This window comes from Theileria equi, chromosome 3 (genome assembly GCF_000342415.1).
Source record: "Theileria equi strain WA chromosome 3, complete sequence".
Classification (NCBI taxonomy): Eukaryota; Apicomplexa; class Aconoidasida; order Piroplasmida; family Theileriidae; genus Theileria; species Theileria equi.
The window spans coordinates 2,100,426-2,122,866 of record NC_021367.1 but is presented as its reverse complement, the minus strand read 5'-3'; the positions used below and the strand labels follow the sequence as shown (position 1 = coordinate 2,122,866).

The 22,441-nt window shown below is 36.1% G+C and overlaps 14 protein-coding genes across 14 annotated transcripts, besides 1 other annotated feature; 12 read left to right on the top strand and 2 right to left on the bottom strand.

The window, feature by feature from the left end:
- Window positions 1–39: 39 nt before the first annotated feature.
- BEWA_010600 (radical SAM enzyme, Cfr family domain-containing protein) lies at window positions 40–1,302 on the top strand (the record flags this gene model as incomplete). The annotated part of the gene is made up of 7 exons (XM_004831252.1): window positions 40–357; window positions 394–532; window positions 569–720; window positions 757–810; window positions 845–950; window positions 988–1,239; window positions 1,277–1,302. The coding sequence occupies 7 exons, from the start codon at window positions 40–42 to the stop codon at window positions 1,300–1,302; spliced, it is 1,047 nt and encodes a 348-aa protein (XP_004831309.1).
- Window positions 1,303–1,438: 136 nt separating this feature from the next.
- Window positions 1,439–1,487: a sequence feature (AT_rich).
- Window positions 1,488–1,497: 10 nt separating this feature from the next.
- Window positions 1,498–5,583, top strand: BEWA_010590 (LCCL domain-containing protein; the record flags this gene model as incomplete). The annotated part of the gene is made up of 8 exons (XM_004831251.1): window positions 1,498–1,657; window positions 1,721–1,787; window positions 1,822–1,905; window positions 1,941–2,683; window positions 2,717–2,896; window positions 2,931–5,175; window positions 5,294–5,402; window positions 5,443–5,583. The coding sequence occupies 8 exons, from the start codon at window positions 1,498–1,500 to the stop codon at window positions 5,581–5,583; spliced, it is 3,729 nt and encodes a 1,242-aa protein (XP_004831308.1).
- Window positions 5,584–5,705: 122 nt separating this feature from the next.
- On the top strand, window positions 5,706–6,813 carry BEWA_010580 (fibrillarin, putative; the record flags this gene model as incomplete). The annotated part of the gene is made up of 6 exons (XM_004831250.1): window positions 5,706–5,718; window positions 5,787–5,837; window positions 5,873–6,235; window positions 6,278–6,387; window positions 6,425–6,656; window positions 6,692–6,813. 6 exons carry the CDS (start codon window positions 5,706–5,708, stop codon window positions 6,811–6,813), a joined length of 891 nt encoding a protein of 296 aa, XP_004831307.1.
- Window positions 6,814–6,827: 14 nt separating this feature from the next.
- BEWA_010570 (hypothetical protein) lies at window positions 6,828–7,751 on the bottom strand (the record flags this gene model as incomplete). Its single annotated transcript, XM_004831248.1, has 4 exons — window positions 6,828–7,069; window positions 7,102–7,218; window positions 7,253–7,534; window positions 7,571–7,751. The coding sequence occupies 4 exons, from the start codon at window positions 7,749–7,751 to the stop codon at window positions 6,828–6,830; spliced, it is 822 nt and encodes a 273-aa protein (XP_004831305.1).
- BEWA_010560 (hypothetical protein) lies at window positions 7,713–9,482 on the top strand. Its single transcript, XM_004831249.1, has 6 exons — window positions 7,713–8,908; window positions 8,944–9,021; window positions 9,056–9,203; window positions 9,238–9,324; window positions 9,359–9,369; window positions 9,408–9,482. The coding sequence occupies exons 1-6, from the start codon at window positions 8,541–8,543 to the stop codon at window positions 9,418–9,420; spliced, it is 705 nt and encodes a 234-aa protein (XP_004831306.1). The 5' UTR covers window positions 7,713–8,540; the 3' UTR covers window positions 9,421–9,482.
- A 97-nt stretch (window positions 9,483–9,579) lies between these two features.
- On the top strand, window positions 9,580–10,199 carry BEWA_010550 (hypothetical protein; the record flags this gene model as incomplete). The annotated part of the gene is made up of 3 exons (XM_004831247.1): window positions 9,580–9,665; window positions 9,700–10,084; window positions 10,125–10,199. 3 exons carry the CDS (start codon window positions 9,580–9,582, stop codon window positions 10,197–10,199), a joined length of 546 nt encoding a protein of 181 aa, XP_004831304.1.
- A 121-nt stretch (window positions 10,200–10,320) lies between these two features.
- On the top strand, window positions 10,321–10,875 carry BEWA_010540 (hypothetical protein; the record flags this gene model as incomplete). The annotated part of the gene is made up of 4 exons (XM_004831246.1): window positions 10,321–10,352; window positions 10,419–10,575; window positions 10,618–10,774; window positions 10,838–10,875. 4 exons carry the CDS (start codon window positions 10,321–10,323, stop codon window positions 10,873–10,875), a joined length of 384 nt encoding a protein of 127 aa, XP_004831303.1.
- Window positions 10,876–11,176: 301 nt separating this feature from the next.
- On the top strand, window positions 11,177–12,392 carry BEWA_010530 (protein kinase domain-containing protein; the record flags this gene model as incomplete). The annotated part of the gene is made up of 5 exons (XM_004831245.1): window positions 11,177–11,700; window positions 11,735–11,783; window positions 11,817–11,969; window positions 12,005–12,129; window positions 12,162–12,392. The coding sequence occupies exons 1-5, from the start codon at window positions 11,221–11,223 to the stop codon at window positions 12,390–12,392; spliced, it is 1,038 nt and encodes a 345-aa protein (XP_004831302.1). The 5' UTR covers window positions 11,177–11,220.
- Window positions 12,393–12,403: 11 nt separating this feature from the next.
- Window positions 12,404–13,139, top strand: BEWA_010520 (protein kinase domain-containing protein). Its single transcript, XM_004831244.1, has 2 exons — window positions 12,404–12,578; window positions 12,616–13,139. Exons 1-2 carry the CDS (start codon window positions 12,439–12,441, stop codon window positions 13,073–13,075), a joined length of 600 nt encoding a protein of 199 aa, XP_004831301.1. The 5' UTR covers window positions 12,404–12,438; the 3' UTR covers window positions 13,076–13,139.
- A 440-nt stretch (window positions 13,140–13,579) lies between these two features.
- BEWA_010510 (hypothetical protein) lies at window positions 13,580–15,397 on the top strand. The gene is made up of 2 exons (XM_004831243.1): window positions 13,580–14,507; window positions 14,547–15,397. Exons 1-2 carry the CDS (start codon window positions 14,151–14,153, stop codon window positions 15,381–15,383), a joined length of 1,194 nt encoding a protein of 397 aa, XP_004831300.1. The 5' UTR covers window positions 13,580–14,150; the 3' UTR covers window positions 15,384–15,397.
- A 637-nt stretch (window positions 15,398–16,034) lies between these two features.
- Window positions 16,035–16,410, top strand: BEWA_010500 (hypothetical protein; the record flags this gene model as incomplete). The annotated part of the gene is made up of 4 exons (XM_004831242.1): window positions 16,035–16,135; window positions 16,173–16,248; window positions 16,284–16,339; window positions 16,374–16,410. The coding sequence occupies 4 exons, from the start codon at window positions 16,035–16,037 to the stop codon at window positions 16,408–16,410; spliced, it is 270 nt and encodes an 89-aa protein (XP_004831299.1).
- BEWA_010490 (GTPase domain-containing protein) lies at window positions 16,262–17,499 on the bottom strand (the record flags this gene model as incomplete). The annotated part of the gene is made up of 4 exons (XM_004831241.1): window positions 16,262–16,753; window positions 16,787–16,910; window positions 16,947–17,470; window positions 17,494–17,499. 4 exons carry the CDS (start codon window positions 17,497–17,499, stop codon window positions 16,457–16,459), a joined length of 951 nt encoding a protein of 316 aa, XP_004831298.1. The 3' UTR covers window positions 16,262–16,456.
- A 1,069-nt stretch (window positions 17,500–18,568) lies between these two features.
- BEWA_010480 (ataxin-2 N-terminal region domain-containing protein) lies at window positions 18,569–20,579 on the top strand (the record flags this gene model as incomplete). The annotated part of the gene is made up of 5 exons (XM_004831240.1): window positions 18,569–18,694; window positions 18,734–18,865; window positions 18,903–19,964; window positions 19,998–20,081; window positions 20,121–20,579. The coding sequence occupies 5 exons, from the start codon at window positions 18,569–18,571 to the stop codon at window positions 20,577–20,579; spliced, it is 1,863 nt and encodes a 620-aa protein (XP_004831297.1).
- Window positions 20,580–21,616: 1,037 nt separating this feature from the next.
- BEWA_010470 (hypothetical protein) lies at window positions 21,617–22,288 on the top strand (the record flags this gene model as incomplete). Its single annotated transcript, XM_004831239.1, has 1 exon — window positions 21,617–22,288. The coding sequence occupies one exon, from the start codon at window positions 21,617–21,619 to the stop codon at window positions 22,286–22,288; it is 672 nt and encodes a 223-aa protein (XP_004831296.1).
- Window positions 22,289–22,441: the final 153 nt, after the last annotated feature.

Here is a 22,441-nt window from a genome sequence, read left to right as displayed (position 1 = left end):
AAATGCATCTGCTCCATAATTTCTGATCCTATAGATCCAATGGATAGGTCAGCAAGATTTGGAATGATTCACAGATATGCGAAAGAAAATGCCTTGCCTTCATACAGGGTAACTCAAGTATTCCAATCTATATATAAAAATAAGACACCTGACTTTTTGTCAATGTATCATATACCGAAGGTAGTAAGGCATGGATTGAATGAGTGCTTTGAAGGTTCTTTATTATCAATAACTCCTATAACTGAAAGTAAAGCGGAAAGTGCACATAAAGTTCTGTTCAAAAACAGAGATAATACTCGAATAGAATCTGTTCTCCTCTATTTTAAAAGTCATAAGTCACTCTGTATTTCTAGCCAAGTTTGTCTGAGGTTTTGGCGTTATACTGTTTTCTAGGTCGGATGCGCGCATGCTTGTTCTTTCTGTGCAACAGGAAAGATTGGATTAAAGAGAAATCTAACAGTTGATGAAATCACTGATCAAATATTATACTTTCAACAACGCGGGCATAAAATAGACAGTATCTCATTCATGGGTACATCTTGTTAATTGTCTACAATATAGCATACAGGAATGGGAGAACCGTTATCTAATCCAAATGTCTTCCGATCAATAAAGGTGTTGACGGACAGGAATTACTTTGCAATATCACCCAGAAGAATAAATATATCCACTGTAGGAATACTGCCAGGAATCAAAAAATTGAACAAAGAGCAACCATTCGTATGTTTTTAAAAGACAAATATGTAAAACATAAAGGTTAATTTTGCGTACTCATTACATTCCCCGTATACGCACGAAAGGAATGAAATGGTATTAACTCTCTAGTGTAGCCTAAAATTTACAGGTACCAGCAAATAGAATTTATCCATTTCAAGAGGCATACGAACTAATGGATGAGAGAATTAGGCAAACTGGTAAAAGAATCTGGATCTCGTACGTTCTAATGAAAGGTTTGTTATGTCTGTAAACGTGAACATAAACGCCTAGACAAGAACGATAGTAAAGACCATGCTAAAGAATTGGTTTCTATCATTAAAAATAGACCGGAGGATAGTAGATACTTATATCATGTGAATTTAATACCATATAACTCAGCACGTGCCGTAGAAGGCATTGAAAAGCTAGATGATGATAGGTCACTAATTTTTCAGAAAATTCTTGAAAAAAACAAAGTTTCCTGCTCATACAGAAATTATTATGGAAGGAGTATAGATGCAGCTTGTGGGCAACTATATGCAGGTGTGTCTAATAAACTTTATTAACATTCCATGCATAGACTACGAAGTAAAGGATAAATTGTAGTTCATCAATAAATTACCATTATTTTAAAAAGTTATACGTAAAATTAGGAATGTCGTAAAGGATATGAATTCAATAGTATCATAAGGGTGGTGTCTTGTGTATGGATTCCTTCACATCTATTGAAACCACCGCACACTTTATTAATATAAAAATGAATGTAACATGATTTATATTTAATTTTTATTGTACTTTACAATGTTCTCCATATTCTCGAGGTTCTGTATGAGAGAACGCGGTATAGTCCTGATTTTCTTATTTTTTGTTTCTTTTAATACTTTGAATTTTTACAAAGCTGAAGAATGGTGTAGAGTAAGCACAAATGGTGCAGAATCTAAATATGAACAATGTCTACCTGGTTTGTAATCTCTACACATCCTATAAGTTCAACACAATTATCCCTTTAATACAGTTTTTACAGAAGATAGTTCATATACCACCTATGTTATTGACATAATACCTTTAATATCGGAAGATATCTATCTGACGTATGTTTTACTGTGACAATATATCATTCCACAGTGAGGATATCATTATCAAGCTAAACGGCACTGGAAAACAAACAAAACCAATCACTATAGTCACGCAAGATGGAACTATAACAAGGTATGGTCCTGAAAATAATTATAGTCTGTGTATAGGTTGTCTGTTGATCGTATTGATGTTGGTGATCTGACTTCCATTGATATAAATCTCAGTGAATCTAATTGGGGTTGTGAAAAAATAACCGTTTTCAAGGGCTCAAAATTTTGGGTTTTTGACTGCTCACCATCGGGAGATTTAAACAGTGATGATAAAACAACACGGTTTCTCTTGTCTGGAAATAGGATATACACCTTGAGTATACAAACCGGTATTCAAAAGGATGCAGGAACAAATGGAACAATAGGGCTTACTTTGATTGGTTCAAATGGAAAGACTAACGAAAAAAAATTGTCTAATTCATTCGACTCTGGGTCCTATCTAACGTTTCAAGTAAAGGCAGCAGATATTGGTGATCTCATCGGAATTGTACTTTCTAATGATTCAAAAAACTCTCCATGGTATTGTGAAGATGTTAGAGTGCTAATAAATGACAATGTTATTAAAGCATTTCCAATAAAACGGTGGATTGGTGAACCTTACGAAGCTGTAATAGAGATAACCTCAGAAATCGGGACAAGTATTACTAACTTGAGTGAAACTTCCCCTATTGATATACAATGCAGTACTCGTGCTATAGATATATATTCTGAGACAGTAACAAGAAATTTCAATATTACTGTTAGATGCCCAATTAATTGTCAAAACGATCATCTCATCCACATAGAAGGGTCATCATTGCATCCATCTTCTACATCCATATGCGCATCAGCTATTTTTGATGGCGTTATGTCTCCATCAGGTTCGTAGTATCCTATTTATTACATGATTTCAGGGGGTGAAGTTGTAGTCTCAGTGGTAAAACCAGTAAAGAAGTTCTTTGGAGGTAACAACAAAGAATACAATTTATTCTCTGAGGATTATGAACCATCTGCAGATGCGAACTACTATAGTTTCTTCACATTTTTAAACAATAGTATTGATAACATCGATACAAATGTGCGATTGGTTGATGGTTTGTACAATTTTAAATAGTTAAACAATTATAGGTTTTGGAATGTTGAGCTCATTTGGAAGACTTGAAGTACTTAAGAATGGTAGATGGGGAACTGTTTGCAAAAAGGGAAAATCTGGCATATTTGATAACAATGCAGCAAGATTAGTTTGCAATACTCTAGGGTTTAATAAAGCAATAGTTATCAATGAAAACTGCATCAATGTGAACAATCAGAATCTATGTGCTCCTACCGGATATGATGTTTCATATGCAGGAATAACATGTCTTGGTAATGAGGATGATATTAATAAATGTAATCTTGAGGATCCAAGTATAGATTGCAAGAATCACAAAGATGATGTTGTTATTAAATGTACGAACTCCCCTATTACAAATGAAATCGAGTATGGAACTTTGAGGATTGTAGATGCTACAGGTGCACCGTCCTCAACCGGAACTGGTAGACTAGAAATCTATAATAACGGTTTTGGTAGTATTTGTAACGAATTTTGGACAAAGACTGCCGAAAAAATAGCATGCCTGGAAATGGGATATTCTGGAGTTAGAAATGGAGGAATATCCGATAGAACCTGTTCAGATTTCAATGGAATTAATCTTTGTGCTCCAATTTCAAAAAGGATAGCTGCTAATAGTTTTAAGTGTATAGGAACAGAAAATCGTTTGAAGCAATGCTTTCACGACTCAAATGATGATATTTATTGTACTCATGATCAAGATGTTATTATTTCGTGCACTGGCAATGGTGATCCCAGTGAATTCAGGCACAAACGGCGCGCAGAAGCATTCACACCAACTATGAAAAAAATTGGAAAAACAATAAATTTAACATGTTATGACAACTTCCTATCACATTCTGAATTCAAAAATGATATCGGAAAATATGTTTTAGCGTTCTGCCCAAACGATTGTATGGATGAACCCTCCCCTATAAAAGGCACTTTTATTTACACTAGCGACTCATCAATATGTAAAGCAGCCATTCACTCAGGGGTTATAGATAATAATGGTGGAGAGATTGTAGTCATAACTGGTATCAATCAACCCATGTTTTATGGCTCATCCATGAATGGCATTACAAGCATAAGTGTGTCAAGAGATGGTGATGATCCAAAGATGCGTTCTTTTATGATTTCTAAGGCTACAAAATTTATTATGTCTAACCAAATAAAGTCAAAACCTAAAAAGGGAACTCACCTCGTAAACCCTATTAAACCAGCATCCGAAAAGTCCACTGTATATGTACCATCCAAGTTTACTTGGATTCCAGATATAGGATGGAAAGGTTTTAACGGTAAATCAAGTGATTTCATAACTACAAAAGATATGCCTGGCGATAAACTTATAAAGGCGTTCAAGGACTTTACATTCATAGTTACTCTTGTCCCTACGGGTGGAAATGGAAAATGGAATACAATTTTCTCTTTTCAGAACTGTGGTGGATTGACATGTGTTATTGACAACTTTGGTGAAATAATCTTACAGGAAAATTGCAAAGCACATCTTCTGAAGACGTCTTATTTTCCGGCTACAGGAAAACAAATTCACCTTGCTATAATGTACTATAATCTAACAAGAGATCTTTGCATGTTTGTAAATGGAGAAATGGTTGTCAATGAGACAACGGAATTCGATTTCGATTTGCAAGGTGAGCTGATAATCGGAAAGGCAGGTGATACCGATTCCGACTATTTTATCGGCCAAATCACTTCGTTTGAAGCATACGGTTATACTATATCACCGGAGCAGATAAGACATAATATGCTTGAACGTAATAACAATTTTTATGAACACCTATCAAAGGTTCGTGTAACCATGGAAGGGAATGTATGTTTAAGCAAATGCATCAAAAGATCAACTATCCCAATCAAGGATAAAAATATTAATGTAACGAATCCAGCGATCTCACTTGGTTGTGCAGATACGCTTCATAATGAAAATTTTAATGGGCCAATTGGAAAACAATTCTTAGTATCATGTACTAAATCATGCATTGACGCAAATGTTCCTGTGAAAGGAAGTAAAATTTATACATCTGACAGTTCTATATGTAAATCAGCACTTCATGCCGGTGTTATACCAAAAGAAGGAGGTGAACTTATTGTTACAACTTTATATGGGTTCGCTAGCTACGACAACTGCCATGGCCACTTTGGTACAGTTATCAGTTATAGCGTATATATGATATTCAGGAATAACGAGCCAGAAATCAAACGTACCGTATCTGAGGTCGTTCTCGGTGCACAGAGCACCTCAACTTCTACACCTATCTTGTACAGGTAATAGCATAGATATACATTCATGATGTAACAGATAACGCCCTATTCATCCTAAATATGCACATAGGGAGTAGACTGCTACTCCAGTGTCCCCCTGGTTGCAAAGACGTAGAGGCAGATGTCTATGGTTCAGGTATTGTACAAGTTATGTGCCAATTTTAAATGTATTAGGTGTATACAGTCCTATTTCATCACTGTGCCAAGCTGCAATACACTCTGGAAAGATGGTATAAATAATATAAATCTGGAATCCATAACAACATGTAGGATAACAGTGGTGGTGAGGTCGAAATTGAAGTTAAAGGAAAGATGAACAATTTCCAGTCAAACAATTCAAATGGAATCCTATCACGTTCTAGTGGGCAATACCTCAAAAGTTTTTCAGTCATTGAATCGACGAAAAAATAAACCTTCCAAAAAACCGTAGATTTTTGAAGGGGCGGTTTTGCACTATTATTTGTTGTCTAGAAAAATTCGATAAGCAATGTTCTAAACATATATTATATGATAACCTTTATTTTCTAGAGAATATGATAGACAGAGGTAGGTCAAATATATTATGTTTATGTGCCAACTTCCCCAAAGTTGAGACTTACACGATGGATATACAGGAAAAGGGGGATTCAGAGGCGGACGTGGCGGTGTAAATAAACCTAGAGGAGGTTTGTCATCCTTAATGTTTCCAAAATCTCCTTAGGGCGCGGTTTTAAAGGGGGCCGCAGCGGCCCTGGACATTCAGGGAGAAAGGGCCTTGGTGCTGGTGGATCCAACAAGGCGATTGTCATCCCTCATCGTTTTTCTGGTGTATATATTGCAAAGGGGAAGTCAGACGCCCTAGTAACCAGAAACATGGTAGTGGGAGAATCCATCTACGGCGAAAAACGCATTGAAATTGCAGTTAGCTTTTTATTTTCTAGATTCATGCATTTTATTCAGAATGATGATGGTGAAAAGATTGAATACAGAATGTGGAATCCGTTTCGTTCCAAATTAGGTGCCACAATCATCGGAGGTGTCGCCAACATGCCCATTGGAGTGGGAAGCAAGGTATTGTATCTAGGTATGTTTCTATTTATATGTTCATCCATACAAATCTATGTAGGAGCTGCAAATGGAACAACAGTGTCCCATGTTTCCGATATGGTTGGTCCGACTGGCGTTGTCTACGCGGTAGAATTCTCCCACAGATCAGCAAGGGACCTCACCAATATGGTACTACACAGTTGTAAAGCAAACACAATTCCAACAGGCAAAACGCAGGCCTAATATTGTGCCAATTGTTGAAGATGCAAGACAGCCACTGAGGTACAGAATGTTGGTCGGCATGGTAGATGTAATATTTGCTGACGTTGCCCAACCTGACCAAGCAAGAATCGTAGCGATAAATGCCAACCACTTTCTAAAACCAGCCGGATGGTTCATCATTGCAATCAAGGCCAACTGTGTAGATTCGACGGCCAGTCCGGAGGCTGTGTTTGCAGGTAGGTTTAACACATTTATATCAGAATCCTTTCAGCTGAGGTAGACAAACTACGTAAGGAACAATGCCGCCCTAGGGAGCAACTCTCTCTAGAACCTTATCATCGTGATCATGCAGTAGTTATCGGGCAATATCGCATTAAAAAGAAGAGTACCTAAGCAGATGCGATAAATTATTTCTTTGATTTTATCATCTTCATTAAAATAAACAGGAAAATTGCCAACAATGTCAACAGAGTAACCACTAGGATTAATCTAAAGTAGCACTCCATTAGACGTTGTCTCTTTAGCACTTTCCTTATCCGTATAGAAACAGCTGAAATATCATTCGTGGTATCTTGAACCTTTGAAACAGTGTCTATTGCGCTCTTAGCTTGCTCCATGGCCTTCTCGCCGATTTGAGATGCAACCTCCCCTAAGAACATATTACTGTAGATTATCACTCACCTATTCTATCCACGGCTTCCCCGATTTCGTGTAGTTGTCGATCAAATCCTTCATCTCTCTCCCTCCATTTCTTAATGGATTCTACGGCGTAACTCTGCTCCTCAGCGGTTAGAGATTCTGCAATCATATATTTATGCCTAATTTAATATACCTCTGTTTACTGTTGGACCTACAAGGTCCAACTCGACTTTATTTCTCTTAGTGGATGCCACAGATTTGTATCTAACCGAAGATTCACAAGTTGAAACTTGGTCCTCCAAATTTTTTATTGTATCATTAAATCCATTTATTTCACTATCACTGTACTTCTTACGGTATCTCTTTGATCCTTGAATTTTAGTTAATATATTCTTTAAAATATCTAATTGATCATAAGCCAAGCAAATTTGTGATTCTAATTTACTAGACAGCTTAATATGTGCCATGGGATGTGCTAAACAATATAATAGAAAGGTGAGAATAAACCTACATTTTTTATCCCGTTTTAGTTTATCACGCTCACGAATATCAGAAGTTATACTCGTAATTAGATTAAGAACCAAAACTTTCTGAGCATAAAAATCGGCACTTTCAAAATTTTGCTCTGAGCTGGCAATGGTAGCCTGATTTTCAATAGGTATTGTTATCCTAACGATATTATTCGTTGTCATTGTACCAAAAATTATATAATATCATGGTGTATCCAAATAAATACAGCTATATCTGTATAAAATACGAATTATTTCCAAATACTATAAAACAACGAAAAATCAACGCGAAAATATGAAACAAAAAAACAATTCAACTAGTAAAAAAGGAGAGAAAACGTTCCTAATAAAATACTCATACTTTAATATAAATACATGAAGGCAAAAATGATAAAATAAAATAAACATAGTGACGAAATAGTTCAAGTATCTAAAAGATGGGTACACCCATGAGTTTAATCTGCATCAACTGATAGATGCCGGAAATTGAATGGCATTAAATGTACTGACTTATTTTAGATCAGCACCGAAGTATTGCTGAAGATCAAAACGTTCCAATATTATATTAGGGAATTTTACAGATTTAAGGATCTATTCATGACCTTTGTGGACTTCAGAACTAAAACCAGAGATTAAAAATAGATAAAAGTACAAGTAGCAGAAACAACTATCTTTAGGGAAAACAAGTATGAAGTAAGATAAACATTACTCGCAAGCGAAAGAGATTAGGATAAAGTCCAAAGGTGGAATTAATTTGTCATAAAATAATCAATACAAACGGAACCAGTCGATACAATCTGTCCCTGTGTAACTGCCCAAAGCAAATTGGGCTCTCCAAGAGGAATCATCCTAGAAAATAAGCCAAAAATTTAACATGGCCGTGATTGGCCTAAAAATATTCTAATTTGTGATTAAATCCACTAGCATCGACGTATTTGAACATTTGACAGAGATTTCAGGAGTTTGGTAACAATGTATGACCACAATACTTATAGCCAACCAGAAGCCAGCTCAATATCGTACAATCACTCTGAAAATACTGGAAATTCGGATAGTAAGGCTTCAGCACCATCGCATGAAATAAATACTCAAACTATCACTCCGGAACAGATGGCTATGATCCAGCAATATAATTACTTAAACTACTACAATCAGGGATATTACGCAATTCCGGAAGCAGGCCAATTTGAAGGTATACAACGGTGTCATATGCATAGTAAACCGGATTTGAATTGTAAATTCTGTAGAAAATATAAATCCTCGGTTCATGAAATAAGCCGTTTGGCTCAGCAAAAACAATCAATTCAAACCTTAGAAGAGAAGCGAAACACGATACAAATGTAAGTAGATATTTTCCACAAGATTGTAATATCAGGACAAATTCTACTACCTATAATTTAAATAATTTGTTGCGGAACAATATATTAGCGTCGGAGTATTACAAATCTCTATTGTAAGTTTAACGCAACCTAAATATGAATATTCAGTTCTATGCAAACATTTCAAGACGTTGTAAATGAATTAATTCAGTATGGAACCCATGCAGAGCCTTATTGTTCTACAGCTACTCGGGCTCCATCTACTCTCTTTTGTTGTCTATACAAATTCTTTACCATGAAATTGACGGAAAAACAGGTAAGTGCTTGTATTTTGCAACAGAAATGTTTAGATGTATAGTCTGTTAGATAATAGTAAATCACCCTACCCACGTTGCTGTGGTCTTTTATACTTGAGATATGTCTTACCTCCTGATAAGGTATAGTATTTGCACTGTTATCTCTAATGTTTAGTTATGGAATTGGTTCGAACCTTACTTTCTGGATGATGAATTATTTGTAGTCAGTGCCGATAATCAAAAGCAGACTACAATTGGAGAATTTGCAGAGTCTCTTGTAATGGATGATAAATATTTTAATACAGGTAAGAAGGTATAGTATCGTTACAGTGTATTTTAGTACTTCCTAGACTACCTGTAAGAATTAAAAATATCTTCGGAGCACATCTTTTGGAGATGAGTGTACATCGCAAACGTAGGGTACGCAATTTGGATCTAGTTGATGAGCTTGTAGAGGGTACACCAGTTTTAATTTACCTTAAGTACGTAACTATATCTATTCACAAAACTGTTTAGGGGGGATTGGGTAGATGGCAAAATTTTTGATGTAAGGGATGGTAAGAATGGGTATCCACTGGTAACGGTCACCCTTGGAAATGGAGCTCAAGAAACGCTTGATATCGCATACATATCTATTAAAAATGGCAAAGAATCGCACTATCCAGAAAGAAGAAAGAGTTACAGCAAACATGGATCACATAGAAGTCGTTCAAGGGACTCTGAAAGTTCATCTAGACGGTCTACAAAGTATAGAAGACATGAATGTAGGAGTCTGTCTCAGGAAAGATACAGGAGCAAACACCGAGAAACTGATAATTACCCTCGTTCAAGTAGTAGCAAGCAAGATCTACTAAACGAATTCAAAAGGAGGGAACGCGAAAAAGCATTGGCTACAGGAAAGGTATGAATTTACAATCACATTTCACAATTCTTCTCTTCAGGGTTATGCAAAAAGACCGACTTCCTACAAATCTTCACTATCCTCCCGTCTAGATGCCAAACATGGCAGGTCATGAAATCTCTATCCATCGACGAATTTTTCTTTAAGAAGGAATATACCATAACTCTACTTTAAATTTATAATTTCCAGTCTTTTAATTCCATAAATCTTTATTTATTGAGATAATTTCGCGCAAAATGCGTCTGATCACGCATAATATGCTCACGTGGTTTGTTTATTCAATGCTGTTAATGCTCAAAGTCTAAAATGAGTAATTCTCATTAAAAACATTTAGTAATAAGAATAAATGTACTGGAGGGTACCCATTAAAGATCGAATTGGACGAAAATCCAAACTCATTCAAAATTGAGAGCCAACCAGTGAACCCAGAGTTTATTAAAAAACTTCTTCCAAGAATTGACTATAAAGCACTATATACCGCGGCTTCATCGGTACGTTTCCTAGACTCTAGATATCTTAATGTTATTCCATAGCTAAGTGTCGATTTACCCATGAACTATATGGAAGAGGACACAGAAAATAACAATTTCATTAACACAGTACACCATGCTATATTCAATGTAAGTACCGTTGCATATGTAACACATCGTATTGTAGTATCACATCTTGGAAGGCAAACTGATCTGCCCCGTTTGTTCATGTGAATATAAGATAAATAAAGGTTTGGTACCTTTTACAATAAAATAAATGTAGGAATTCCAAACATGCTTCACTCTAACCTAGAAGAATGAGACATCGACTCCACTTTGTAAATTAAATAAGTTGTGCTGATCTACTCCATTATGTAAATTTTCAAATTTTTAAGAATACAATTCGGTTCGAACTCAACTAAATGGTTATTCCTACGGCTCTGGAGGCTCTTCTATTCTCTGTGTTCGCTGGGAGGGATATCCGTTTCTACAACCGCATACTGTGAATCCATCATTCACTTGGAACAATAACGTGGTCTACTTATGAAATTCTATCTGATTAATACGTAGAATCCCTTCAGGAGGATGGGGTATGTTACCGGCTTCACACACTGAAAGTTATGATTAAACCTTTACAAGCTAGAGGCTTCCCGAAACTTAGATATAATGCCAAGAGCAAACAACACATGTAGATATATAGATTTTAAATGTAACCTCGCGGGAGAAACTGTCTATTTCCCTAATGTCGATTCTACCATTAAAATAGGCGAAAAACTTGGTTGCGGGGCTTATGGAGACGTATTCAGAGGTTATTTAATGCGTGAAGAAGAACAACAATCCAATGGAAATGCACTTACTGGAGAAAGCAGTCTACTATCGCAAAATGTGTTTCAAAATGATGCTACTATAACTAATAATCCCCTTTTAAACATACAGCAAATTGAAACAATTGCAATAAATACTAATTTGGATTCAAATGATCGGGTGGATACAACCTATGAACATCTTTTCAGTGATGCTCCTCCGGAAAATAGGATTCTAAACAAACAAATAGACTATGCCATAAAGTATTTTAAAGATGATAGCATTCAGATGATGGATGAAGGATTCACTTCGGGAACCATTAGAGAACTCAGTATAATGAAGGTTTGTCTTCATTAATCATTATCTGTTTTTCTAGAGTTGTCCAGATCATCCTAATATTATAAAACTGGTAGATGTCTTTGTAGGTAGGTATTTTTCTGATAATTAAATTCTCATAGGTGAAAATGAAAAAATATCCCACAGACTAAACAAACAACTGGGAGAATTGCTTAAGAACAATAAGGATTGTAAAATAAATGGAAAAGACCCAAATCTTTACCAGTTTAAAGATACGCAAATGTTTGTCCTAGGTCTATATGAATTTTGCAAAGGTAATTACAAATTTGAAGCTTATATGCCATTGTAGGTGGAGACCTTGGACGATTGATTTGCAAGAGAATGTCAAAGGGCGGAGTTGGATTTTCAACTGCCGAAATTAAGTGGCTTTCATTCCAACTGTTAAACGGATTGGCTTATTTACACAATTCTAAGGTACTTTGTAACTTTATATTATGAACTTTCAGATTGAGCATAGAGACCTAAAACCAAACAACATCATGCTAGATAGGGACGATGAATTTCCCATTCTCAAAATTGGAGATTGGGGTTTGGGAAGGGAATATAGATCGTTATATGGGACTGTTACACCAACTGCGTGCACGATGTTTTACAGACCCATAGAAGTTATCTTAGGATCAATCACTATAAGTGCATCTGACCTGGTGGATAAGAGTACATACGTAAGTTTGCTCTAATACAAATATATGGATATAGTCTCATAATTATGGAATCAATGTGGATATGTGGAGTGCGGCGTGTATCATAGCTGAAATGGTAACCGGTCAACCTTTATTTCATGGCAATTCTGACTTTCAAGTCCTGACTAGAATTGTAACTATTCTTGGTAGACCCACTGAAGATGAATGGAAGAATTGTTCATTGTACGAGATATCTTTGTATCAATAAAATTATCTGTAGGAGCGAACATTATCCATTTAACGGAAGTCTCTATCAATTTTCTACCGAAAGTAAAAGAGAGAACCTTAAGATCGCACTAAAAGGGCGAATGGATGATGTTGGATTGGATTTGATGATGAAGATGCTAGAATATAACCCTCATTCCAGAATTTCCGCCCAAGTTGCCTTGTCACATCCTTGGTTTGCCGATGTCGATTATAGAAAACTAGATTCCCTTGGTGTTACTAATTCACTCACAAACTCTATGAGGGGAATGTTTGGCAAAAAAATTGTGGATGTTATGGAGGAAAGGTCCAAAGGTATATTGACCACTACGCTTCTATCACACCTATTGCATAAGAAGGCATCAATGAAAGATCATATCATTGATGCTATTGAGAGAGATTATACAACTGTTACCCACAATATGAAATGTTACGGGTTACCTGTCCTAATACGAAGCACTGAGCCGGATAAATGATGGAATCGGCTGGAGGTCTGAGAAACAAATGGTTCATAATAAGCTGCAACAAACGGTAACTACAATATAATCTAAAATACTTATGTAAAATACATATATTATGTTATTTAATCAACTTAAAATTAAATGTGTACGGAACATTGCCTGTTTTTGGAGATTGGTGGAATTTATGTCACGAATGCAGAATAACACAGAGCAAGAACGAATGAACCGTACACACCCAGGTGAATTAATGTATTTGAGGTTGGAAATACTAGATTTTCTAGAAAAAAGAATGCGTTTGACAATAATTAGAGGTAGGAATCTGTGGTGTTAATTAAACTCACTTTGATAAACTAGGAAGACACCTGTAACGTTATATGACAACTACAGAGAGTCATTGTGATATGTTGTCGACTACGAAGGTGACAATACAGCTCCGAGCGAACACACGAGGCTCTCAGATTCAGATTCCAATTGAATATGGGGCAACTAGAGAATCCAGTGGGGTGAGTATAATGTACTCTATACAACCAAAAATACATCGCGAACGTTCCTTTTATTTGTAATCTTATAGGTGTTCTTGGAATGTATATTTAAATTGTGCTTGTTTTAGTGGTATACTAATTACTTTGCTTATTTTCGCTCCGGTGATTAGTATCTCCTTGGTGGCAGGCTGCATTTTACTTCTTTTTATCACTGTTTGTATTTTCATGTTATTTTATTTATATATCATTCCTTTCGATAAATCCGAATTGTGATCCAGGATTTTATATTTTAATTGAGGAATCTTATTCTGATTTAATTGTTATACACCTTTTCTTCGCCCAATATTATTTTGGTTTTCGTAGGTCGTCTCTTTTCCTTTTGGCGCTTGAATTTTGCTTGCTGTGTTTTCTGTAGAGGTATAAAGTAACTGAACTCCACCACACCCCGTATCTTTGTGATCTTCACTCTCTCAATATTTAGTGAATTGCGGTTTTTAGCAAGATATTGAGGTTGTTCAGTTGGTTATAATGTTATAAATTAGAGAAGTTCTTCATCATTGTTTTAATGTATTGATCTTCCAAACCACACACTAAGGTTTTGACATATAATGAGTGATTCAGCTCACTCAGTATTGAAATATCCCGGAAATAAGTTAGCATCTCATGATAATTTATTGTATAATTCAATGGCGGAGGCTGAAGCAACTTATGAATACAACTCGCTAGACCAGGAGTATGGCTCTACTTCAGACGTACCTAATCGCATTGACGGCGCTAATTTAGATAACGTAGATTATGCCCATCAGGATGGTGCCAAAGGAATTTACGATCAGAACTCGTTTGCGCCTACGGAGACTGGCCAAATTTTAAATGAACAAGCTTCTTGGCAGCCTAGTTATCTTCAAATGCCTGACGAGACACTCAGACATAATGGCGATGTTCGTGACCAAGATCATAGAATGATGGTATGTTGATCGTTTTATATATTATATATAAACGTTTAGAGTTATGGACGAACTCAACCCTATGAAATGCCTTCGGGGATGGTTCCCGGTTATGCGGCTGATCCGGTACATGGACCTGTCATGCATCAAAAGATGATAGAAATGGGTCAGCAGGATGTAATGCCGGGCATGCATATGAGTATGGATGTGAACGTTGTTCAGGATCCGCCAAGAAGAATGATATCCAAGGGTAGAAAAAACAAAGATGAGGCTAATGAGCTAGTTAGAAGGGCAAAGTTACTTCCTAAAGTTATGGGTGTAAGGTATGATGCCAATCATCAGTATTGGGTTGCCACTTGGTATCAAAATCGCAAAAGAATGGATAGATATTTCTCAGTTGGGCGCTTTGGATTTGAAGAAGCCAGATTGCTTGCAATTGATTGTAGAAAGACAGCCGGGAAAAGTCTTCAGGGTAAGAGTTACGACAGACCCTCTTATAATAAGGATGGACACTCAAAATCGAGGAATTCATATGACATTGACCAGGGAATTGATAAACACGGTGATTACTATGCCTCAGGTGAAGACGTTTCCAAAAAGAGCAAGGATTTCAATCGCCTTAATGTATCAAAGGTGGCTCTTAATTATATTCTCTCCGACTTATGCAACAACTGCTTGCCCACAATCTTGGAGAATAACCACATGCCCGGGGAACTTTATATCCACTGCTACAACAAGATTTCGGATCATCTACAACTTATTATAACGGCAAACCAATCAGAGGAAATCGAAAAGTATCTGCATCTATTTCAATTGTGTATTCAAAATAGGGTACTTCCAAGTGCTCTCCAGGTACAAGAGCAGCGAGCAATGATTACCACACTCTGTCAGATGTGAGCTGGACCCACGTTTGCGTAATTGGTACTTTATATTTTATATTCACGTACTTTTCATGTCAAGATTTTTGCATCCATGTCTTTTTAAGTTAAGTTCCAGAACATTTTCTACTGGTTATGGGTCTAAGTGCGAAGGAAGGATATCCTTCGACGAACCTTCGATCCGGAAATGTATATTTCCTGTTCCAGTTGAAAAGTACGGGCTTTTTTATAAAATAAGGTATAAATATATGCAACATATTCATATTATAAAGGCAAGTGTGCGAAGATCCAGCTAAAAAAATATTTCCATTCATCATACTTTCCTTTTCTAGAGGGGAATCCACGGAATATCTAAACTGTAAGATTTAATAACGTTTTTTTCTTATAATATATCAAAGATTTTGGGCTTAGTAACGAAAATAAGGCTGCAAGACTCTTGTTCACCATTCTACATATTTGGTTTATACATCGAGGATTTTGTAACTATGTATGTCTATCCAACTTCAAAAGTGTGTTCATATACAGGGAATGGAATCTAATAAAGTCCTTCTTTGGGAATACCTGTGGTCATACATGAGGGATCTGCTCTGTTTCGAAGAGGTACTTTCTACGTGGCACAAACAGCATTCACAAGATTGAAGAACACCAATTTAAGTACAATCTAGAAGAAATGCAACACAAAACACTCGGATTCTGCTTATCACTAGACGAAGCATTTGAAGAATATCTCACAGAAGGAAACTATACTCTGATTAAAAGAATGCTTATAGTGTTAGTTAACACATTTCTCATTATAATTAACACTCAGGTACTTCTACAACAATGATGTACAACTAATAGATTCAAAAAATGTTACTAACCTTGCAATATATTCAATTTTAATGGTCTGAAAAATGTAATGTATACTAAAATTTTACAGGAATCGTTTATAAACAAGATCCCAGAAAAAGAACTTAGACATGCATCATTTACATGGTTTGTAGTACTCATTCTTTTACAGTATAAACAGGCCAGAGTTCGATCCGAACACGAATCCCTTTGTCTAAATCTCCAAGAACGTGATAATATGGTCTACAAGGAAATAAAGTGCCTTTACTTAACCTTAACATGTATAAATATGAATACAACCTCATTCCATAGTTTGCTGAGTTTGTAAGAAACGTTTTTTTGTAGCTGCTTCAGAATTCTTCCCCTAGTTCCACAAATCATTTTAGCAACTTTTTCTGTCCTTACATATAATTCATGTTCTATATTTAGCACTTTGTCTTCTGAGTAGGTCCAGCCAATCACCTTTTGTTCCACGCGATATGGAACGTCCTTATTGAACCAGCAAAATATATACGTTCTCACCAACTGCTCAACAATCTCTACCTTGCTTAGAGTCGTTATCTGAGTCGAATAATTCGGAAGAGCATAACATACCATATCCGGGGGGTAGGACCATAGTCCTGGTTTGGAGAGCCTCTTGAGAGAATTTATTATTGGTGTGATTCCAGTAGAATACTTGGCACTAACAAAAAATATATCGAGAAAGTGACCATGCGATCTGTATATTACACATAAGATATTGGAAACTACGTACTTTAATTCCCTCATCCTTGATTTAATCCATTTTTTGTGGGAAACCAAATCAATCTTGTTTAAAACCAGTGCGATAGGAATTGATTTCACGTTTCCAACATGTTCGTTGTCATCTACCAATGATTTATCATCTATACATTCCTGAATCATTGATGATTCCACATATCCAGCATCAGTATCGGGAAGTATGGTATCTTCATGATTGTCCATGAATGGTGCTGTAGCAGATAATTGTCTTAAAATCTCAAATAGTTCTGCGGTGGGTCTCTTTACAGTATCAATTACAAACAAGCAAACATCTGCTTCATTGTAACCATTCCATGCTGCTTTAATTAAATCCTTGCAAAATTTTCGTCTTCCATGAGAAGCAATAATTCCTGGAGAATCTATAAAGACTATCTGGTGGTTATCAACAGTTAAAATCCCTTTTACATCTTCCCTTGTTGTATTCACCTTGGGAGAAACAGCCGTTATTGTAGAATTTAAAAGAGCATTCAATAGAGAACTCTTTCCTGTATATCCAAGCTAAAAAATGTGGTATAAAATACCTGCATTAGGCAACCCCGCAAGTGCTACCCTAATTGTTTTAGGATCTTCAGGTTGGGTCGGAACTTCCCATGTGGAGGTAATAGCCTGAAAGCATGAAAATGGGATAATTAACAAATTTACAGTGACTGGAACTGTGTGTCTCGTTGATATCTGCGGACCATAATATGGTCTTGTAGATCTCTTTTCACCGGTATCTAATGGTTATAATGGCACAGTGACAATAACAAAACTAACAATTGGCGCTCTCTCTTACACCAGTCGTTGTAATGAGATCCTTCTCCCTTACTTGAGTATCTACAGGAATCGGCCTGACCTGATAAATTTATATAGTTAGGTATTGAAGATGAAAATACAAAAAAAAAATCTGCCTAAAGATTTACAGAGCGGTAATATTCCATAATGGAAAAGTTTCGGCGAGAGGAATGTCGCACAGCGCTGCGTGTAACATGGAGAAAACTAAGAACGAGAGCCATTTTAGCAACTTTGGGTAACTACTAAATGACTACCTACTGAATTTATTATTTAATGGTAAAAAAATATATAAGGAAACAAAAATATAACATTAAATAGGTACAAACTGACTAATTCTGGATGACGTCTGAAAGATAGACTAAACGGATCAAAGATACATTATTTCATATAGTTAAACATCCGAACCACCAAATCTGAATATAAGAAATCACATTCCTATCAAAGCAACGCCGCGGAATACAAGCGGAATTTTCGAGTCTAAGGAGTTGCCTTAGCATATTTGATCATTGAAAATTGAGCGTAGGTAAAAGCATGGCCTATCGACATATCCCTCCGATATAAAAGCCGAGCATCGCACGTTATAACGATAAAACTCGATATCGACTGAATAGCAGCTGTGTGAACTGAATATACTGTATGGCCCCACGGTGTATGCTCGGTATTTCAAATATATGGACATTTAGATCGCTGCCCATTCTAAAAACGAAACTGGAACTGTTGCCTTCGTAGTTTGCGAATTGGGTACCTTTGTCCGTATTTTTTACCTTATGATGCTATTACCTGCAACAGCTATGTACTAGTTTGTATCATACCCACTCCAAGATGTTTCGTAATTCGAATAATAATGCAACCGCAGGTGTATCTAATCCATATAAGCATGATAGAAGGGCACTATTCTTATCCAGAATAAATGATGAACGCATGGCCCATGCCATGTCCATTCTTGTTGTTAGTAAAATTATATATGCAAACACATACTGCATACAGGATAGGGAAGTAACCGTAAATCTAGAAAATGGAGGGAAGATTAAAGGAATTTTTAATTCGTTCGATCCTTCCAGTAGAGGAAACAATAAAGCAATCGACATTGCCCTCGGATCCCGAACCAGCTCCAACGATGTAAGTGATTTAAGTCCACAAATATATACAAAAATAGGCTCGTGATAAACACAATCAGAATAAACCAACGATTATATACGGTGGTGACTACCATTTTATATCTGCATATGGAATAACCAAAAATACAGTCGAAGCTAAATCCGATGCTACACAATCTCCAATTAGGAACAATAATTTTAATAAATTTAAGACTGATACAGAAATATCTAGCTCTAAAGCTATTAAAGTGAATCCAACTCTAACAGAATGGAAACCGGCAGAACCGGTCAGTGATGAAAATCTCGTAGAATTAGATAAAATTGAGGATACTGAATGGGATCAATTCGAAACTAATAGTAGGGGATATGGAGTCGTCACTACCTATGACGAAAATTTGTACACTACTGCTCTTGATATGAATGAAATACCCGAAAGTGTTCGTGAACATGCGACTGCTCTCGCGGCTGAAATTATGGCTAACAATGGTGAAGGTAGCTACGCACAAATAGAATCCCTATTGGAGGATGAGGATTGTGTATCTACTAACGAAAATGTCTCAGATAATGCGTCACAAAGGCATGTTAAAGACACTAGAAAGAAGGAAAAGGTACACCAATCACAGAAATTTAAACCTAAAACTTCTACGCATGACACAGATTCTAATGTCGAAAGATCTGTGAAGGCACAGCCCAATCGTGCAGGTAATCCATATTTCATTTTTCACAACTACAATGTAGAAGAAGTGGATAGACCGGAACAGGTTAAGGTTACTCATGTCTCTCAAAAGGGTAAACACACAGATAGGCAGCTTTCTCATCAAATAAGTATCAATGCTCTCAACCTTGAACCTGCAGGTACAAGGGTGGATGGATTTTCTAAGCCACTGATCCATTATGAGAAAAAATCGTCCGAGAATACATCTGATGATAAAAATGCAGAGAAAAACGAGTTTTTGTCAGCTTCCAAGAGAGTAGATGAGAAGCTTAGTCAGGCCACTACCCAAGGTTACAGAGATCTCTCACCTGGTGATATGAATAAAAAGTTATTTAAATTCAATCCTAATGCTTCCAGCTTTACCCCAAATGTTAATAGCGAACATACAACTCCCATGTCTAGTGCGGTAAGTTATATGTGAAAATGACATTTTATTCAGGCAAACCGTGAAATCTCTGACACACGTGTAGAGGCTCAACAAACTACCGCAAGAGTTCACGAATTCAAACCGTTTAAACCTATGGTACGTTTTGCTCCTACTTTTTAAAATGTACACCTTTAGCAATACTATCCTCGTCTGAACGTGCGTGAACGCCGAAGAATAGATCCAAGGAACTTATTTACACAGGGAACTGAAGACAAATGGGGTATATCAACTGAAATCAGCTATAGAGATGTTTTTGGTGACATATCATCGCTACATTTACATCCTAATATTGTGCCCATTCGAGCTCATCACATAATGGCACAGAATCCGATGGCGGCAGCGGCGTTTATGCTGCCACACGGAACACCCATATCGTATCCTGCTTATATAGGAGGAATACCCATAGGTGTTGTACCATATGGTCCCAAGATAACCCCAAGATTCATTAACGGAGTTCCCTATGGACCACAAATTATTCAAAACCCCGTATTGGCCAGAAGAACTCCTACATCAAGCTCAAATTTACACACACTCGTACCAATAAACGTTTGTTATGCACCAAAAATTACAAACATTTTAGGCAGTGACGAATGATCACATCGTGTTCAAGGCCAGGGGCATAGGCCATCATCCTGTTGATGATCCAAAAGTATTCGATCCTCATCACGTGAAGCATGTTCCCATGAAGAAATCTTGAAATATTGTTCAATCTACATCTGCTAAATAATATTGTTCGAACTTGAACTGCAGAACTGAAAAATCTCTTCTAATAGCTTATATATGTATAACTTATTTGTTGTAACTAAGCACTAAATTTTTGTCAGTATTTTAACACTTTCCTTTTATAAAGATTACAGCACTATTTTATAACTTGATATTCCTGGGCTGTTTATTATCCCGGATTTTGATGTGCAGGAAAATCCAGGAATTAAAAAACGATTATAGACTAGACAAATATATCTATACAACACTACATATTGCAAAGTTACAGTCGATAATTTGTAAATGAGTACTTTTATCAAAGTATGTCTCCTCTATTGGCCTAGTTCACTACATGCTGTTAAAAATTCTCTAGGTCTATGATGATTCGCTATATAGTATTTTACCACCAAGTAGATAGAATAGATACTAATTTTTGTTTATATAAAGATTATATAATGTGGATAATTGCCGTTCAAATTCTGCTGGTATACAGTATGAGTAATGGAATAACTCATGAAGAGATACTATAAACGGTACTTTTCAATGAGTAGCGGGATCATTGTTCTTTTTATGAGGACTTGAAACAATAAACTAGATAGATATGCTTTCAAATATTGAAAATGGTTCATATGGTAAGTCATAAAACGGAGAAACAACGGATAAAACGCAAAATTTGTAGTGACTGTCATCTGCATTCAAATCTAAGGCAGAAATCATATATTAGAACCAAAGAGAAACCAAATATCCATCTTCTAAATCATAGAGATAATCGCCTTTTTAATGCACCACCATTACATCAACGAGGCATTGCAGAATGTAGAAATGTTACTAGCGGGCAACTCCTAATTTGTTTCCATGTGAATAGAAAACATGGAGAACGTAACATGAGAATCCAGCCTACATACGATTATAAAGGAAGGGGATACAATATGTGTAACATTACTGCAACAAGGAAAATGTACTTGAATGGATGTAAAAACAGAATACTCGATTCTTCGCCTTCTGATGTTGCATATACCCGATCACACAAAAAATACTTCCTTCAAAATTGTACTAATTATCCCACCGGATGTTTGGACGATTTTTATGGACATAAAAGGTATAGTACAACGCAATTTCTCGAATTACAAAAGATAGATAATTCAAATGATTCATTTGGAGCACTGGAAATCTATGGGAATAACAAAGAAGAAATTAACAGGATATTTCTCGGTAACGAAACAAATATTTTGCTCTATGTAGCAGCATTTGCCACTGGCTTTCTCGTGGTAATCACATGCTTATGCTTATTTATCTATCTAAAGTCTACCCTTTCAAAATTCAATTTTTACAGTAGTAGATGTTTACAGGGAATTGATGAGTTCAACCTGAGAGAACATAGCTTTGAAGTTATAAATGGTTATAATTTAGCGGAGCTGCACTCTAAAAATCCACATCTAACAAAGATAGATGACTATATTTGTGAGGTAGAAATAAGATCTAGCAAAAACAAGTTCTGTGAAGACCAAGAGGATTTAAATCATGAAGTAAGTGGCTCAGATAATGAAGGAGCAAAGAATATTATTGACGAACTATTTAATAAAATTGAGCATATCCAATGAACTGGATATATTTTAGACGCGTTAATCTAGACTGGTTTAAATTATTACATTGAGATACAAAATTGCTCCAAGCTAAAGATGAAAAGTGATCATACAGTTCAAATTATTATAAATGTCACCATTAATAAATATGTAATAATGCATAATCCAAAC